The 19,823-nt window shown below is 39.7% G+C and overlaps 1 protein-coding gene across 2 annotated transcripts in view; it reads left to right on the top strand.

The window, feature by feature from the left end:
- MCMBP (minichromosome maintenance complex binding protein) overlaps positions 1-19,823 on the top strand; it is a 49,244-nt gene that overhangs the window by 19,290 nt on the left and 10,131 nt on the right. The window contains exons 2-11 of one of the 2 annotated variants that reach the window (XM_058697950.1): positions 1,050-1,135; positions 1,979-2,119; positions 2,250-2,291; positions 4,814-4,915; positions 9,328-9,472; positions 11,840-11,991; positions 13,375-13,475; positions 16,965-17,137; positions 17,511-17,634; positions 19,199-19,316. In XM_058697950.1, the coding sequence (XP_058553933.1) occupies positions 1,050-1,135; positions 1,979-2,119; positions 2,250-2,291; positions 4,814-4,915; positions 9,328-9,472; positions 11,840-11,991; positions 13,375-13,475; positions 16,965-17,137; positions 17,511-17,634; positions 19,199-19,316 (1,184 nt within the window). Of the gene's footprint in view, positions 1-1,049; positions 1,136-1,978; positions 2,120-2,249; positions 2,292-4,813; positions 4,916-9,327; positions 9,473-11,839; positions 11,992-13,374; positions 13,476-16,964; positions 17,144-17,510; positions 17,635-19,198; positions 19,317-19,823 lie in introns of both variants that reach the window. The other variant, XM_058697949.1, reaches the window with a different exon arrangement.

The raw sequence follows: 19,823 nt of genomic DNA, 5'->3' as shown, positions 1-19,823 counted from the left end.
TTGAAGTGCCTCCTGCAGATTACTTAACAGTTGCAGAGGGGAAAAAAGTAACTGTACTGTGGAGAGATTGGCTACCCTTTTGACTGGGTGGTTAAGGTGAACATCATCAGTGAGGGGAAGGTGGACATTTGTCTCTAGATGATACCATTACAAGGACACAGCATTGCTTAGGGAATAGTCTGATAGTGCACACCTGCAATCTAATCATAAGAGAACATTAGACAAACCCAAAGTGAGAAGCATTCTATATTTTTAGGGTTTGTATTCTTCTTAAATATGAATGTCATAAAAAATACAGATTGAGGAACTGTTCCAGATTGAAGATTAAAGAGACATGATAGCTAAAAGCGGTCAGTATGTGATCCTAGACTGGCTCATGTACCGAAGAGGAAAAAATGCAATAAAGGATAGTATTGGAATATGGATGGTGGGTTAGGTATAAAAAGCATTAGTTTTGAATTTCCTGAGATTGGTAACAGTACTGCTAGTTATGTAAAATAATCTCTCTATTCTTAGGAAATGCATATTGAAATAATCTAAAGGCAAAAGCGTATGGATGTGTGTAATTTAATCTAAATTGGGTCAGAAAACTATGAGAGCAGATAAATGGAGCAAAGACAGAGGTATTCTTTGTACTGTTCATGTGATTTTTTGGAAAGTTTGAGATTACTCCCAAATTAATTTTTTTTTTTTTAAAGAACATCCTCTTTCTATTTCAGGATAGCTGTAAGGGAAAAAAATCTGTATAAAAATGTTTTCAAAGAACATTGTGCTTTACAAATGATGGTTCATATGCTGCTTTTTGCGTAGCTTTAGGCCTGGTTCTGTGGTGTTCTCGGCTAGGGTGTTGGCTCCTGAGAGCCTGCACGAGGTCACCATGCCCTTCCTTGTGACACCCAACCCCCTGGAGGGCAGCCCCCCCCCCCCCACCGGGTGCCCAGTGCAGGGCTGCACCTGAACGCGAAGTGCCACACCTGACCAGAGTCTGTTGTTACGTATTGTAATATTGTACATGTAGCTGTGAAAAGTGCCTTTTTTTTTTTTTCCAGCCCAAAATGGAGTTAATCCTGACTGGGAGAAGAAAGTAATTGAATATTTTAAGGAAAAGCTGAAGGAAAATAACGCTCCGAAATGGGTAGGTTTATTGTTGCTGGGTTGGGCTGACTTCCAGGTTCTCTCTGTAGAGTGGTAATCCACGTAAAATTTTAAACTATATATACACATTATATATATACTATATGTATACATTAATGTGCCCTGTCTTCCGCATTAAGTGTATATGTATTAAAAGATTTTGCCCTCTTTCAACTGAAACGTCGAGCAATTCGGTGCTTCTATGTTGGTGCCTCTAGGTGGCAGTAACTGACCATATTACTCTCTAAGACCAAAAAAAAAAAAAGGTGTGAGTCTCTATTATCTTTGTTTTATTGCTTTCATTTAAAAAGAATTGGCATGTTCTAGGTTGTTTTTAATGTTTATTTATTTTCGAGAGAGATGAGAGACAGAGTACAAGCAGGGGAGGGGCAGAGAGAGAGGGAGACACAGAATCCGAAGCAGGCTCCAGGCTCTGAGCTGTCAGCACAGAACCTGATGTGGGCTCTAACTCACGAACTGCAAGATCATGACCTGAGTCGAAGTCAGGTGCTTAACCAACTGAGCTACTCAGGTGTCCCTGGGATGTACTCGTTTTAAGAGAAGAGCTCAGTAAGGCAAATGCCTTTCTGCTACTTGTGAAGTTTACATTAGAGTCCAATGTCATTATACAAACTAGGAAGAACTCAGTACTTTTATGCCCAGCACTTATGTTAACTGTTGAGATCATTGGCTTCCTCATGGGGTTTGGGGTGTGTGTGTGTGTGTGTGTGTGTGTGTGTGTGTGTGTGTGTGTGTGTGTGTTGCAGTTTGGGTCTGGATATATAGTTTCTGTATATGTGCTTAATGTTTTACAGATAGGAGTATTGACTTATTTTCCTTTAAGGTGCCATCATTGAATGAAGTTCCCCTTCATTACTTGAAACCTAACAGTTTTGTGAAGTTTCGCTGCATGATTCAGGATATGTTTGACCCGGAGTTTTACATGGGAGTTTACGAAACGGTTAACCGAAACACAAAAGCACGTGTATGTATTGCTTTTTTTTCATGAAACTTTCTGTTTGTAATTAGTGGTATTAATCTTATCCTTGTTGTTTCTGGTGGTTTTGATTCAGATATACTGATATGATACTGTTATTCTTTGTTTTGGATCATAGGTCCTTCATTTTGGAAAATACAGAGATGTAGCAGAGTGTGGGGTATGTATCCTTAAGATGTATAAAACATTTTTCGTAAGAATTTTTTTTCTTAAATGTTTATTGTTGAGAGAGAGAGAGAACACAAGGGGGTGTGGGGCAGAGAGGGGGGGGTGGACAGAGGATCCAAAGCAGGCTCTGTGCAGACAGTGGAGAGCCCGATGTGGGACTCACAAACCATGAGATCGTAACCTGAGCCAAAATTAAGAGTCAAACGCTCAAACCGACTGAGCCACCCAGGTGGCCCAATATGAATTTTTTCTTAAGCAGCAAATTTATTTCCTTTGGTTGATCTTAAATGTATTTATCTTGTGTGTAAGTAAGTTCTAAGAAGTCACATGAATGTTTTATTTACCTTTTATTTGAGTTTCTCTGATGTGGATGTATTTTTGATCTTCTAAAAATCTCTTAGAAGGTCGAGTACTATAAATAACAAAACTAATTCCTTTTCCTAATATCTGTATACTTGGTTAAAAAATTACAGGTTATGATAAGTTATTTTAAAATAAAAGTGGAAGCTTAATTTAGGACTTAACACTTGCTTAATTAAATTTCATTAAATCCTGTCACCTTTTTGTAGGAGGAAAAATGTTTTTAATAAACTTAAGCTTTCTTTGATAAAAAGAAGTAATGGAAGCTCTCTTACATATCATGGGAAAGGCAAGAAGGCAGAGAACACCAGGCAGGATTATGTTTGGGAAAGAGATTGTCTTGAGGTAGAAACTTACTAGGAAAGCAGTTATAGAGAGGACCTACAGTATATCTGCAGTTGTTTTTTTTTTGTTTTGTTTTTTTTTAATTTTTTTTTTTTTAACGTTTATTTTTGAGACAGAGAGAGGCAGAGCATGAACGGGGGAGGGGCTGAGAGAGAGGGAGACACAGAATCGGAAGCAGGCTCCAGGCTCTGAGCCATCAGCCCAGAGCCCGACGCGGGGCTTGAACTCACGGACCGTGAGATCATGACCTGAGCCGAAGTCAAGTCGGACACTTAACCGACTGAGCCACCCAGGCGCCCCTATCTGCAGTTTTTTAAAAATTGCTTTTCTGATAAAAGCAAAAATATCTCCCACGTTTTACTTTTTATGTGTTTTTCATGTGGTTCTATTGAAACTGATGGTAATTTTATTGTTGGGGAAAAAAACAGGTATCATAGGTGGGGATTGATCAGGCAGGTGCTTACGTAGAAAGCTGTTACCTCTATTCTAGGGTCTAGTTCTCTGGTTTGCTGATCCAGAATCTTAATTTAATCAGATTATGTAGGGCTTTTTATATTTTGGGAGTCTGACTCCTGCTTACCCGAACCTTAAGAGATTGATTTATAACCCTCATACCAGCCGTTAATTCACAGTAGAAGCTGTGCCTGGCTGAATAAAGTGTTCTAGTTCAGGGGCCAGTCTGAACAGAACAGCCCTAATTTGGAAGGTTGCCGTGAAGATTACATTCAACAAAAATGTATCTTCCTACAGTTATTTAGGGGGACCCATGAAAGATGGATTTGTTCATCTTAACACATGATGAACCAGGTCTCCCGACGTCTTTTTTTCTTTTACAGTGTTTCTACAAAGTAAAATGTGGGAGTAAAACGTGGTGCCAAATCGAATGAGTTAACTTTATAAATGCTTGCTGCCTCCCTTTTTTGAGGAATCCTGAGGCATATTAGCCTAATGTATTAATAAATACACAGTTTTGTCCAGTACACAAAATGCAATATCACCATAGATTACCAAATCTCAGCATCTGGAAATAGGAAAATAAAACAGATGATGTGTCTGTCCACGTGTGACACTTCCGAAGGCAAATAGTTTCTATTGTTTTGCTAAAGGTCATAAGTAAAAGCACCAAACTAGGAAAACTTGGGGCCTGGAAAGAAAGCAACATGCTGAAAGCCCAGGTTGTACATATTGGCTAAGGTTCACACTTGATGTCTCTTGGGTTTGTGGGTCCTTGGGCCCTTGTTTTTTACCTTAAAAAATGGAATATATATATATTTTTTTACTTCTAAGAATTTTTTTGTACTATAAAAGTAGTATGTACTTATTAAAGTAACATTTTAATATTACATCCTGGGTTCTTTCTTACCTCTTAGGATTTTCTAAGTGTATTTGAAATAGAGAACATGCCTCTTTTAGGGAATAATATCTGACTCCAATCTCATATCAGTTACCTCCTAATGAATATTTCATTAAGTTCCTGTTTTGTAGGCTGATTCTGATCATTTTCTATGAAAGAGACAATGGAAGTACCGTGTATCCTGTTTATTAAAAAGGATTTAATTTTGTAACAGGGTGCTGTGTATTACGGATTTGAGGGAAGCTAGTATATTCATCATTGCATGTGAAATGATTTTATGTCCATTTTCCTTTTTAAAAAATGACAGTTTGGATTTGGTATTTGTTTTTTAGTTCTTAATGTGTAATATTTACAATGATTTTATAAATAACATGAAAAAAGTGATTTGCTAATTAAAATTTTTGTTTTTGTTTTTCTTAGTAAAATTTTAAATATATTTTTTGTGTACATCACAGCCTCAACAAGAAGTTGATTTAAACTCTCCACGAACTACCACATTGGAAAGACAAACTTTCTATTGTGTTCCAGTGCCTGGGGAATCTACATGGGTAAAAGAAATATCCTTTATCTGAAGTTTCTTCCATATTGAATGGTTCCTGATTATTAATTGAAAAGACCACGATTAGGGGTACCTGGGCAGCTCAGTTGGTTAAGTGTCCACCTCTTGATTTCCACTCAGGTCATGATCCCATAGTGTGTGAGTTCAAGCCACAAATCCACCTCTGCACTGACAGTGTGGAGCCTGCTTGGGATATACTCACTCTCCCTCTCCCTCTCCCTCCTCCCTCCTCCCTCTCCCTCCTCCCTCTCCCTCCTCCCTCTCCCTCCTCCCTCTCCCTCCTCCCTCTCCCTCCTCCCTCTCCCTCCTCCCTCTCCCTCTCTCTTCTTCCCCTCCCCACCCCTCCCCTCCCCTCCCCTCCCCTCCCTCTCTCTCCCTTTCTCCCTCCCTCCCTCCCCCCCACCTTGTTCACACACACCCACTCTTTCTCTCAAAATAAATACATTTAAAAATAAAATAAAAAACAATTAAATTTTGAGTTTTTAGAAACTTCATCTTTTTATGCCAATCAAGTTAGCCGGGAAAAATTTGTTCTTCATTTACAGAGGTTGGCTTTATTTTAATGAGGTGTTTTTCATTTGTCCTAAATAAGAAAGCTTATAAAACAACCCAACTATTCATTGTGGAGAAATCATAAAAGTATGGTATATTCCTATAGTGAAATACTGTTGGGGCACCTGAGTGGCTTAGTCAGTTAAGTGTCTGACTCTTGATTTCATTCATTTCAGGGCTTGATCTCACAGTTCATGAGTTTGAACCCCAAGTCCAGGCTCTGGTGCTCGCAATGCAGAGCCTGCTTAGTATATTCTCGCTCTCTCTCTCTGCCCCGCCACTGCTCACACACACACTCAAAATAAATAGAAAAAACTTAAAAGAAATACTGTTAAAAAGATTGAGGTGGCTAAATTAAAGGTACTTGAAAAGTACCATAATTAAGTAAAAACATAGTTTCAAATTAGAGCTAATGCTGAATTTCTTAAGGGAAGGCAACATGTTGGCTATTTTGAGAGATGTGGAAACATCTTGGTGTCTTTTTTATTTTTTAAATTGTATAATTTTTTTTTTTTTTTCTTTTTCAACATTTTTTTAAATTTATTTTTGGGACAGAGAGAGACAGAGCATGAACGGGGGGAGGGGCAGAGAAAGAGGGAGACACAGAATCGGAAACAGGCTCCAGGCTCCGAGCCATCAGCCCAGAGCCTGACGCGGGGCTCGAACTCACGGACCGCGAGATCGTGACCTGGCTGAAGTCGGACGCTTAACCGACTGCGCCACCCAGGCGCCCCAATTGTATAATTTTTTTAGTTAGTAATTTTTTTAGGCATAGTTCACATACCCTGAGATGTGTAGATTTTAAAGGTACACTGCAGTGATTTGGACAAATGCACACCCGTTCAATTTACACCCGTCAAAGTAAAGAACTTGTGCCAGCAAGTTCCCTTGTGTCTTTTCCAGGCACCTGTCTCCTCTTGGAACCACTGTCCTGATTTCTTTCACTATAGCTTCATTTTACCTATTCTTGAGTGTCCTGAAATGGAAGCAAGAGAGAGTCTGTGTGTCTGATTTTTGTTCTGCATAACATATTTGAGATTCATCTCTGTATGTTAGTAGCTCCTTCTTTTTTTATCACTGATGGTATTTGTTTATATTTTTTCTGCTTGATGAGGTTTTAGGTTGTTTCCAGTTTGGAGCCTGGTGTTTTCTTTGTGAGAAGATTTTCAATTAAGTTTAACAGTTTTTTTCTGTGTCAGTTGTAATAAGTTGTATCTTTGAAAGAATTGTTTCAATATCTTTTAATCTAGTTGTACTTATGTCAGTATCAAAGCTTTTCATAATATTTCCTAGTTTTCCTTTTAATGTCTGGGGCATATCTAGCAATGATCTCTTTTCATTTCTAGTAATACTAATTAATTTTTCTTTTATTCTTGGTCAGTGTCAGTGGTTTGTTTAATTTTCTGTTTTCTATCTCATTGACTTCTGTTCTTGTTTCCTTTTATGATAGTTTGGTTTTAATTTTTCTCTCACTTCTCAAAGTGGATGCTCAGATCATTAATTTCAAATCTTTTATTTCTAATATTAACATTTAAGGCTATACATTTCTCTATAATCACTGCTTTAATTGCATTCCACAGATTTTGATTTGTTGTTTTCACTATCATTCAACTCAGATATTTTCTAATTTCCCTTGTGGTTTCTTCTTTGTTCCTTGATCTTTACAATAGTGTACTTGCATTCATCCACTTCATACTTAGTGCTGCTGCCATAACACTTGATTTGTACTTAAATTGTAGAGCCCCCAATATATTACCGTGTTTGATTTAAACATTTGGCTTCTTTGTAAATTAAGAAATGAGGATGGGGCGCCTGGGTGGCTCTGTCGGTTGAGCATCTGACTTCAGCTCAGGTCATGATCTCACAGTTCATGAATTCGAACTCGTGTCGAGCTCTACAGCTCAGAGCCTGGAGCCTGCTTTGGATCCTGTGTCTCCCCCTCTGTCTGCCCCTTCCCTGCTCACGCACTCTCTGTCAAAATTGAATAAATGTTAAAAATTTTTTTTTTAATGAGAAAAATGTCTTTTATGTATTTTTGTGTGTATGTATCATTTCTAGCTCCCTTTGTTCTTTTTTAAGTTTTTTTTTGTTTTGTTTTTTGTTTTTTGTTTTTTTACATTTTATTTTTTACTTTTGAGACAGGGAGAGGCAGAGCATGAACAGGGGAGGGTCAGAGAGAGGGAGACACAGAATCTGAAACAGGCTCCAGGCTCTGAGCTGTCAGCACGGAGTCCGACGCGGGGCTCGAACTCACGGACCGCGAGATCATGACCTGAGCCGAAGTCCAACTGAGCCACCCAGGCACCCCTAAGTTTATTTATTTTAAGAGAGCTTGAGCAAGGGAGGGACAGAGAGAATCCCAAACAGGCTTAACTGACTAAGCCACCCAGATACCCCTGTTCTTTTTGCTTTTATATAGAGTCATTTTCCTAAGCTTTTTTTTTTTTTAAAGTACACATCTGTTGGTGATGAATGCATTTTCTCAGCTTTGGTTCAACTGAAAATGTCTTTATTTCACCTATATTTTTGAAAGATGTTTTCGCTGGATATAGAATTCTTGATTGATAGCTGTTTTCCCTCCCCAGTGCTCTGGTGGTATTGTCCACTGTCTTCTGGCCTCCATTGCTTTTTTGATGCAAGGATAGCCATCATCTTACTGTATTCCTGTGTGTAATGTCTCTGATTTTCCTCTGGCTGCTTCTAATGTTCTCTCTTTGTCTGTGGTTTTCAGCAGTTTGACTGTGATGTGTGTATTTTTGTATTTATCTTGCTTGGGTATTTTTGAGATTTTGGATCTGTGGACTGGTACTTTGCAGGTTTCGGCCTTTATTTCTCCCAATGTTTGTCCAGTCTCTCATCATTGTGTCATTTTCTGAGGATCCACGCACATGGTCATTAGATTCTTTGTTACTGTCCTCCTGGTGACTGGGCTTCTGGGAGACTTTTGTTTTTGTTTTTATTTTTATTTCAGGTATCTTATTTTTCACTTCTTCATTTTTCTTTTTTTTTTTGTTTCCATTTCTCTGCTAACATTCCTCATCTTTGACTCATCTCATCTTTGCTTTTAAAATTGTGAATTTTATAATTGCCCTTTAGTGTCCTTGTCTGTGAATTCTAATATCTGAGTCATCTCTGTGTTTATTATTAGTGATTTAAAAAAAAATTTTTTTTTAACATTTATTTATTATTGAGAGAGACACACAGAGCATGAGCAGGGGAGGGGCCGAGAGATGGAGAGATACAGAATCCGAAGCAGGCTCCAGGCTCTGAGCTGTCAGCACAGCCCAACGCGGGGCTCGAACTCACAAACCGCGAGATCATGACTTGAGCCGAAGTCAGATGCTTAACCTTAACCTTAAGACTGAGCCATCCAGGCACCCTGTTTTTAGTGATTTTTAAATTTTTTTTTAATGTTTATTTTTGAGAGAGACAGAGCGTGAGGGGTGGAGGGGCAGAGAGAGAAGCAGACAGAATCCAAAGCAGGCTCTACTTAGCAAGGGCAGGGCCTTTACTTCTCTTTGTTGCAATTTGGGCAGTGTTCCAAGAGAAAGCTGGGAAGAATGTGGAGTTTATCCGCTATGTTTTCTTATTCAAGGATTATAACCTTATGCTCCCTTACAGTGACTAGAAATCATTGCCTTGTGTCTTTTGCCTAGTTTTACACTTCTTTATAGCAGGGGTTGGGGGCATGAGGTTAAGTTGCTACCTTCATAATCAAAACTGGAAGTCTAGTCTTCTTTTAAAAGAATGTTTTAATTTTAACCAAATTGCCAAACTAGTAATCTTTTATTGGTCCTGTAATTAGCATACCTTAGGATATTCCTCATTTCATGGTGGACTTTTCTTAACTTATTTAACGCCTATGTTAATGCAAACCAAGCTCGAGTCAGTCCTTCAACGTCCTACACCCCCAGTCGTCACAAGAGGAGTTATGAAGATGATGAAGATATGGACCTACAGCCCAGCAAACAGAAAGACCAGCATGCGGGTGCCAGGCAAGCAGGTATTGTGTGCCAGCGGGCTTTCTGTAGACTTCTCTCTCAGATTCGGTTTCAGAGTGAATTGTCGTGTGATGCAGCTCTAGATTTAGGAGCTGGCAGTGATGGGACAACCTCACTTTCAAGTTTATCGCAATTATAGATGGTTTTGAGAGATTCTGCAGTACTTTTGGTCAGACTGTTTCATAACTAGTTAGGCATCACTTAGTGAAAAGTGTCTGCTCGCCTATTAGTTTGTAAGGGTCTTCAGGTGGTTAGTCAAGAAAGGCCTTTGCTCATTCTTCATACTGGTTTTTATCTCTGCTCATAAGTAATACGGAAGCATAGTACTTTATCCTGAAAATGTTTTTTTCATATCTGAAAACATCCTTTCTTATTTTCCTTTTGAGATAGTGGTATTTTAAGTTAGTGAGATTGAGAACACCAGCAGAAAACCTGAAATTGTGGCACATGAGATGACTTAGTCCTCAGCTTGAGAGCAGAAAGCCCTCGGGATAGGCAGAATTATATTTATACATGTTTGTAGTGGTTTATCTCGAAATGTGCTGAAAACCCAGTGAATTCTCGTTAACACAGGGAGAACAAAAGGGGCAGTGCCCTAAGAGATGAGACCATTTCAGGATTGGCATAGTTCATTCTCGATCTCACCGATGACGGTTTTTAGGAGTATTCTTTATTGTGGCAGGTAGAGAAGTTTGTCTTTCCTCCTTTTCTGTCCAGTCATTGAGCTTGAGCACCTTCATCAGAGGGCAAGTTGAAGGGAGAGGAGGTCAAACAAGTCTGTCTCGTCAGTGGGCTTCTGTAAGATTGGGCTGAGAATGGTAAACAAAGAATTAGTAATGAATTTCACTTACCCATGTTTTCCTACTTAGTAAGTTCATATTACTGTATTTCCTTAAAGCCAAGGCAGATTTTAATGTTCTTAAAATTAGAATGTTTAATAGTAAATCTATACAAATGTGGTTATTCTTTTTCTCCACACCACCCCCCCAAACAGTATAAATTAATGGTGTAGCATAACAATAAGTAACCTTAGAATCCAGGACATAGTAATTCTCTTATTGTCTAAGCAGTTGATGCTCTCTTCTGTTTTTTGCCTTTTGTTTGAATGTCATACTGTAGGGGTTTTTTTTAATGCATTTGAGTGTATTATTTATGTAAAACTTGTTTGTTGGTTTCTGGGTAATCTGTCAAGCTACATATATTTTTAAACTTTCTTTGAGATAAGCGTAGACCACATAGCAGTTGTAAGAAATAATAGAGAGAGAGCCTGTATATCCTTGACCCAGTTTCCCCTGATAACATCTATAAAATATCATAAACAGGAAATGGTCATTAATACCACCCATTGACCTTATATTCACATTTCTTATATGCATTATTTGTGTGTGTGTGTGTGTATTTAGTTCTGGGCAGTTTGGTCACATGTAGATAGATTCATGGGCCCAGTACCACGGTCAAGATCCAGAGCAGTTCCTTGCCCGCCATCTCTCAAGTTGCCTTGTAGAGCATACTCACCCCTTTCCTGCCTCTCCCCTCCCCACAGATTCCTAACCCCTGGCAAACACTAACTCATTCTTTATGCTTCTGTTACTGCATGACCATATGTAGTCAGGTACACTTCAATTTAAAAAAAAAAAAGATTCCAGCCTAGCATTAACCCTAAAAAAAAAAAAAAAAAAAAAAAAGGTTACATAAATGCAATCAAACATTACGTAAACTTTGTGGATTGGCTTTTTTCATTCACAATTTCCTTGAGATCCATCCAAGTTGTTGCAGGTATCAGTAATTTATTCCTTTTTATTTTTTTATTGCTGACCAATACTTTATGGTGTGGCTGACTATCTGTTGATTCTAATTAGTTATAAACCCTAGGCTGGGACTGCTTCAGAGATAAGAGGGTACTTTTTAATCATCTTTGTATCCCCAACAACTGGTCTGATTCCTAGTACATAATGGATGCTAATAAATATGTGGTAAATGAATATATTGCTATTATGTGGTTTTATTCTGCTTAATAAGTAGAAAAAAGTTCTACCAAGGTGGGTTTGTTGTCTGTAAACCATGTATTTCTTAAAGATTTCAAAGTAACTATTAAATGTTAACTTTTAAAATACTTGAGATTTGATGGGAATTTTTTGCCATCTTATTGTAGGGAAGAAATTAAAATTTGCAGATCTTCATAATAATCTTTGTTCTTTTAGGTCAGATAGTAGGTTTTGTTAGCATATGTTATTTAAGAACCGTAACAACTTGAAGTTTGTGAGTTCAGCAGCACCATTTATATCAAACTTGAGAGGCTTTTTGGAATGTTCTTTATCTCTGGGAAGCCTTAAAAATGACTTAAGTGCAGTGTTGTTCTTTGAATTTAGGCAGTGTTGGTGGTCTTCAGTGGTGTGGAGAGCCAAAACGTTTAGAAACTGAAGCTTCTACTGGGCAACAGCTGAACTTCTTGAACTTCTCTTCTCCTTTTGACCTGAATTTTCCACTGCCAGGGGAGAAGGGCCCTGCATGCCTTGTGAAGGTACTAAACCCTTTATAGACCCCATGTGGATACAGATGTGCTATGTGTCTCAGAAGTCGACATGGAGTGCTCTTAGCATTGTGTTTGTTTCCTGTGGCTGCTGCAGCAAATACAACTTCAGTAGCTTTTAATAACAACAAAAATGTATCATTTTATAGGCTTTAGGTCAGAAGTCCAACATGGATCTCACTGAGAATAATATGCAGTCCTTAGGGCTGCATTCCTTTATAGATGCTCCGGGAAGACTGTTTTTCTAGCTTCTAGAAGTGCTCACATTCCTTGGCTTGGGACCCCTTCTACCATCTTCTAAGCCAGCAGCCATGCCTCTCTCTAACCATTTTTGCATAGTCACATCTCCCTCAGACTGTTGGTAGGAGAGATTCTCCAGTTTTAAGGGCCTTCATGATTACATTTGGGTCCAGTCAGATAATCCAGGATAATCTCCTCATTGCAGGGTCTTTAATTTACACACATTCCTTTTGCTTGCAAGGTAACACATTCACAGATTTCAGGGATTAGGATGTGGACCTCTTTGGGAGGCCATGTTCTGCCCACCACAGCATTCTGAAAGAATTGAAGAATATTCGAACACAGAAGTGGAGCAGTTTTTTAATTCATGTCTGCTGCCTTCCTCAGTCATTTCCATCTTCCTAATAATGACTTCATTTTCAACATTCTCGCCCCAAAATCCATTTCTCATTTGAATTTAAAATAAAATAGAAGGCAGCAAATCTATTGGTAGTTTGTTTTCCAGTCTTGCTTACCCTGGTTTTTTTGAAGTTTCAGAAATGATCTTGAGAATTTCCATTCTCATATTTTGTGGTTTTAACTTCAGTGGCACTTCAGTTATGTAACACAGGGACCAGAGTTAGGACAGCTTTCCTGCCATGCTTCAGTTAGGTCTCCCCAGTAGGAGGCTTTGCCAGTTACTAAAGTCCATTAAAGACAGACAACTTTGAAAGTTTGTTTTATTGTGAAAAACCTCATGGCCTGAGTTAGTGTTAATCCTCCTAATGGTACCTGGTGTGTGAATAAGTCCAAAGTTAATCATTCTGGTTTTTTTCCCCCTTCCCTTGGTATACCTAATGGATTTTGAGTTATATAATGCATGTTTCTCGTTTAGTTGGCCATCATTCTTCGGGAAAGCCCTTTTTTTCACAGCAGTGTGGTATATTGAAAACAGATCATGGTCTGGGAGTCAGGAGTCCTGTGTTTTAATTGTTAATTGCTAACTAGGAGAATGACTTCAGGCGAGTACTTTACCTCTCTTGGTTTCAATTGATGAAATAAAGGAGTTGCCTTAAGGTCCCTTTCCTGTATTTTATGATTTTTTGGTGTTGGTTAGTGCTAACAACATGATTTTGTGTGGTTTCCTCCTGTTAGGTCTACGAAGACTGGGATTGTTTCAAAGTAAACGATGTTCTTGAGTTATATGGCATTCTGTCTGTGGATCCTGTGCTAAGTACACTGAATAATGACGAAAGGTGAGTCTGTTTGCTCTTTTTGGGGGAACTTTATTTTGATATAATTTCAAACTTGCAGAAAAGTTGGAAGATAGTTATAAAGAACTTTCTCCCTATGCCCAGATTTACCAGTTGACACTTGTGCCTCATTTGCTCTGTCATTCATTTGTGCTCTTACATGTACACATTTTTGTGTGCATACATACATTTTTCTGAAACACTTGAGAGTAAGTTGCCTACATTATACCCTAAATACTTGAGTTCATATTTCCTAACAACAAAGACTTTCTCATACACATTCAGAATATAACTATCAGAATTAAGAACTTTGCCATGGATGCACAATACACTGACCCACAGTCCACACTTAATTTCCCCAGCTATCTCAGTCATGTTCTTTCTGGCGTTTGTTTTTTGTTGTTGTTGTTTTGTTTTTCTTCTTTTCCCTGGTACGGTATCCATAGGGTCACATGTTCCACTAACCTGGAATAGTTCTCAACTTTTGTCTTTTCTGGTCTCGATGCCTTTTTTTTTTAACAACAGAAATTCATTGCTCACAGTTCTGGAGGCTGGGAAGTCCAAGACTAAGGTGCTGCCAGATCCAGTGTCTAGTGAGGGCTCATATCCTGGTTTGCAAATGGCTGTCTTCCGTGTCCTCACATGCACAGAGCCTTGACACTTTTGAAGAGTAAAAGCTAGTCATTTTGTAGAATATCTCAGTTTGGGTTTGTGTGATGTTTTCTCATGATTAGATTCAGGCCATCATCTCGGGAGACATGTGATGTCTGGTTGCCCTATTACTGGTGATACTAATTTTGATTACTTGGTTAAGGTGGCATTTGCCAGCCTTTTTGTCCTACAAAGTTACTGTTTTTCAATTTGTAATAAACAAGTAATTTGGAAGGTGATACGTTGAGACTATAAATACCTGGTTTCTCATATAACATCCACTTATTTTAATATCCATTGATGATTCTTGAACCAGTTATTACTGTGATGGTGATTTTATTATTTCAGTCATTCTTCCTACATTTATTTATTGGCATTCTGTTGGAAGAGCAATTTCCCTTCTCTCTCATTTGTTTATTCCAGTAATTCGTTTATATCAGCATGGACGTTAGCCTGGTATAATTTTGAGATTCAGATTTTCTCATTTTGCTAGTGGGAGTCATTGTAAGCAGGCTTTGGGTCCTTGCTGACATGACCTTTTCGATTTTGAACATCTCTTTTCTGGCACATTAACAGTGTTTCAGCTTCATCTTGTCCTCCCCATGCTCCAGCTGCACTATCAGCCATATTTCCAAGGAGCACCAGTTTCTTTTAGGGAGGAATTGTATTTAAAAGTCTACATCTGAGTGCTTGTGTGCTCCTTGGTACTAGGATTGGTATTGCTTCTATGCCCTTTGAGTGGACAGTGCTGGGAAATATATATACACATATTCCCACTGTATACGTACAAATAAATGCACGTTTACATACACATAGATCTGTGTATCTTCAAGTCTGTATATCAGAACCATGAGTTCACACTGTTTCTGGTTCCAGTTCAGCACGGAGATCGTCCTTCCCCCTTCCCATGTTTGTAACTCCTTTTGTAACAGAAAGAAGCTTGACTCTCATTATTCTCCATACATCCTACAATACAGGGAAGGTCATTGCAGAATTGGTAGTCCATAGCACTGCAAACAACAAACCTCATAACTTGAGTTCAAGATTTGTTTCCATTTCTTCTTGTTTTAGAATGGGGTTTGTAGTCAGAGTGTAATGTCCAGAGTTACTGGGGTGGGTACTTTCCTTCCCCTTGGTTCTTTTGCTCATCATTCATTTTATGTGGTCGCGTTCCTTTGCTTCCATTGTGCTTCATTTCAGAGTTTTTCTTCCATCCTTAACTGTTTTGATTTTTAAATTTTTTTTTTTTTCAACGTTTTTTATTTATTTTTGGGACAGAGAGAGACAGACCATGAACGGGGGAGGGGCAGAGAGAGAGGGAGGCACAGAAGCGGAAACAGGCTCCAGGCTCCGAGCCATCAGCCCAGAGCCTGACGCGGGGCTCGAACTCACGGACCGCGAGATCGTGACCTGGCTGAAGTCGGACGCTTAACCGACTGCGCCACCCAGGCGCCCCTTGATTTTTAAAGTCTAGAAAACATTGACATTATTGCCAAAGTTGCAGCTGTACACAAAGAATGCAGGGCTGTCATCGCCCTGCCCTGTTCCCCTCACCCTCCATAGGGAACCAGCCTCCCTTTCCACTTTTATCTTCCGTGTAGTTTTGGCCAAAATAAGTAGAAACGTGTGTATTTTATTCCCCCTTTATTCTTATGGAAAAGGTGGCATAGTATATGTATTCCTTTATACTCTTTCTGTTCATTTAACAATATATCCTGAAAATCCAGATCTTCCTCATTATCTTTTGAGTTTGCCAGAAGAGTGGAATCGCATCTCGCCCTTCCCCTCCCCCACCCCGCACACACACGATAGTTTTGTTGAGTATTGGACATTGATCTTGGTTTCTCCACAGAAAGAACTTTTCACTGTTAAAAAAAAAAAAAAAAAAAAGAAGGCACAAAAAATTTTAAAGAACTTTAAATGAACTTAAATAACATTTCCGTAATAACAGTATAGCAAATTACTTTTCTCAGCTGTTTCTGGTTATGATGATTTTTCCTGCATCGGTTACTTCATTTGCTGAGGCCACGCAGTGTACAGAGAGACCCGGATCGCTTGGGCTGGGCTGGCAGCCTGGTTTGGCCATTTGCTGGCTGTGCAGCCTTGGGCTTAATTGCTGCAGTGGCTTGGTTTCCTCTCTGTAGCTGAGGGTGTTGGTGCACAGCGAAGAACACTGCCCAGCACACAGTACGCGTCACCTAAGGGTTGTCATTGTCCTTGTGTGTGAGGGAGATAGCAGTATGAAGTGGGGACTCTAGAGCAACCTGTAAAGTCTGAAGTTCTAAAAACATTTTAGTGTTTTGTTTCAATCATATCAGAGCAAATCTATCGTCTGCTCATTTATTTGGCAAATTTGAAAAACTCACACTTTATTTTCACTGCTTGACTACTCTTCAAGGGAGGTGTCGTGTAGGAAATACATTTAGGAAGAGCAATTAGGATAGAGGTGAGTGGATCTTCCACACACTGAGTAAGAGATACCTGATGGCTTTTGAGAAAAAGACCCCAGTTTGGGAGTAGCTGAGATGCTGCTGCGAAGTATTTCTGTCTCAGCTGATAGCTTAAAAGTATCTGTGTTTTGAAACAGCCTTATCAGTGACATACTCTGTTCTGTTATTTGCAGCTACAGCACACTGAGTAAAAATGTTCTTGTTCTCAAAGAATAAATCCATAGCCTCCTACGTCCTTAACTAGCCTGAAATCGTGTGACCTGACAATTTAGAGTGAGGGGCTGTTTTTTGTTCTTTAAGGAGATACACAGGTGGAACCGTTCTCGGCCTGAATTCTCATTTCATTTTCAGAGATGTGTCTGGGAATTGAAGCTTTATCCTGTCTCCGTAGGGATGCCTCTTCGCTCCTGGATCCAATGGAATGCACAGACACGGCTGAAGAGCAGCGAGTGCACAGTCCTCCTGCCTCGTTAGTGCCAAGAATCCATGTGGTTTTAGCCCAGAAGTTGCAGCACATCAATCCTTTACTGCCTGCTTGCCTTAACAAGGAGGAGAGCAAAACCTGTAAGTGTAAGTGCTGACGCCGTGGGGCCCAGACCGTCAGCCCCTGTGTGTGTCGGGAGCTGCCTGTGACATGTGCTCATGGTGGCGCTGAGTTGGTCAGGTCCTCGCTCCTCAGGTTGAGCTTCTCTAGTAATCGCCCTTTCTCTGCCCCGTTTTCCTCTGTGTTAATCCTCTTTATTAAAATGAAGCAAACGAAAGTTTACAGGCTGTCTTATTTTGAAGATTGGCACCACTTAGTGACCAATATTTTAAGTCTACATTAGTTGTCTATGGACCATAGTGCTCTGTTCCACTAGGGTTTGTTTAGTTTTTTTAGCCTGAGATGCTTGAGAGGAGCTGCGTGTGTGTTCTAAATGTGGTCTCCCCTCTCCAGTCATTTCCGGTTTCATGTCCGAACTGTCTCCGGTCCGGGCAGAGCTGCTTGGTTTCCTCACGCACGCCCTTCTGGGAGACAGCCTGGCCGCCGAGTACCTTATCTTACATCTCATCTCCACAGTGTAAGTGCGGTCGTCCCGGGGTGCTGAGGGCAGCTGGGGGTGGTGTGGAAAGTGGAAGAGAGCGGGAAGGTTTCTCCGCTAACTGGTGTGTCACAGTTTATTAGCTTCATCATCAGATGGTTTTTATTCGTTCAGTGTAACAAGTGTTACACCAGATGGCAGACAAATTCCTTTTCTCAGTTTCACATTGAACCTTTTGTTTATGTCTCCCGTAAATAGAAGAGCCACAGTCAGACAGAGCCTGGCTGATGAGTAAAATGAGCTGTTGTACTCTTTTTGGGTCCTGCATTCTCTGTTCATACAATCCAGGGCTCCACACAGTTCAGTGTGTGCACCTCTGACTGGTCTGTGGACGTGAGCGCCTCTCCCTTGCACAGCACTGTACGTGTGTCTTCCCTGATTTCAGAAGTAACGTGTGTCTTCAAAGTTTCAGGAGCGTAAAGAAACGGGAAGTCATCTGTAATCTCTCCAGTCAGAAATGATCTCTGTTAACACATCTTGGCTCATGTCCATTTCATCTTTTTTTTTTTTTTTTTTTTTTAATGTTTGTTTATTTTTGAGAGAGCAGGGGAGGGGCAGAGAGAAAGGGAGACAGAGGATCTGAAGCAGGCTCTGCAGTGATAGCACAGAGCAGACACAGGATTCGAACCCACCAACCATGAGATTGTGACCTGAGCCAAAAGCAGCCACTTAACTGACCACCCAGGCGTCCCCATTTTGTCCTTTTTGTTTGCATATGGATTGGATATATCCCTACACAGATACTCCATTGCATTCTTAACACAGATCTACATCTTGGTTTTATCACTGAATATATCTTAAATATTTTCCCTTTGTGATTCTTCATAAAACTTCTCAATGGCTGCACAGTATGTATTTCCTTATAGACAGTTGTACTGTTTCCATACGTGTTAGATTTCCTAGTTTTTCATTGCAGTAAACATCTTTGTACTCCAATAAATCTTTCCTTGGATATGACTTCAGACAGCCATACGTGATGGTTGAGTGCATAGATTCTGGAGCCAGACTGTAGGTTTGAATCCATCTCTCCCACTTCCTGACTGTGTGAGCTCTGGGCATGTTACTTCAGATTTCTGTCTCAGATTTCTCACCTGTGCAGCGAAGATGACCTACTTAGAGTGTGTGGGGACTAAATGAGGCATTTAAGCTCTCTGGACAGTCCCTAGCACCTGATCAGCACTTAGGTTCTGCCTGCTACTTTTATTGCTGTCATTCTGATAAATGAACCAATCAGAGTAGTCTGCTTTATTTATTTATTTTTTCTAAGTTTATTTATCTTGCGAGAGAAGGGGAGAGAGGGGAGATCCCAAGCAGGTTCCGTGCAGTCAGGTCAATGCTGAAGTGGACACGAGGCTCAAACCCACAACTCTGACATCATGACCTGAGCCAAAATCAAGAGTTGGACACTTAACCAACTAAGCCACCCAGGCACCCCTAATCTGCTTTATTTTTAATGACAATACCGTGCTGATCTTTGTTTGCTCTTTGGTGGAAATCAGGAAATGACCTGAATATCTTATTGGTTGGTGTCTTTTTTTTCTAGATATACAAGAAGAGATGTTCTTCCACTGGGAAAATTCACAGTTAACTTGAGTGGTTGCCCGCGGAATGGTAGCTTCACAGAACACTTATACCGAATTATTCAACATCTTGTTCCAGCAGTAAGATCAATATAAATATTTATTATAAACCTAAGCAGACTTGAAAAATTTATCTAATTGTCTTTCATTCAACCCAAGTATTTAACTTTGAGATTATAATAGATCTTACTCAGGGGAAACAAAGCCTGCTAAGTTCCAGAATTTAAAACCTATTCACCCCTCAACATTTCACTTTTCTGTTATTGCCTTAGCATATATTTCTGCAAATCTAACAGCACGATTGCAGGGAGCTTCCTTAAAATTGTACTCTCAGTCGATGCCTGTTTGTACAGTTTGGTATCCTTTGTGTACGTTAAAAATCTTAAATCTTTAAGTGAACCTAAATTACAGGAGCATAATTCATTTAGCTGAGGTAATAAAGATCTTTATCTCCATTGCCCCAGTTTTAATTCTTGCTTGCAAAGTCGAGCTGCCTTCGTTTGCCAGGGCATCTAGAACGAGCGTCACCGTGGGGAACGAGGGAGTTGCTTCTGAGTAGTGGTGTGACCAGCAGTGCTGACCGCTTGT

Source organism: Neofelis nebulosa, chromosome 13 (assembly GCF_028018385.1).
Source record: "Neofelis nebulosa isolate mNeoNeb1 chromosome 13, mNeoNeb1.pri, whole genome shotgun sequence".
In the NCBI taxonomy this organism is placed as follows: domain Eukaryota; kingdom Metazoa; phylum Chordata; class Mammalia; order Carnivora; family Felidae; genus Neofelis; species Neofelis nebulosa.
Note: the sequence above shows the minus strand (reverse complement) of the source record. Positions and strands in the feature narration are given on the sequence as shown.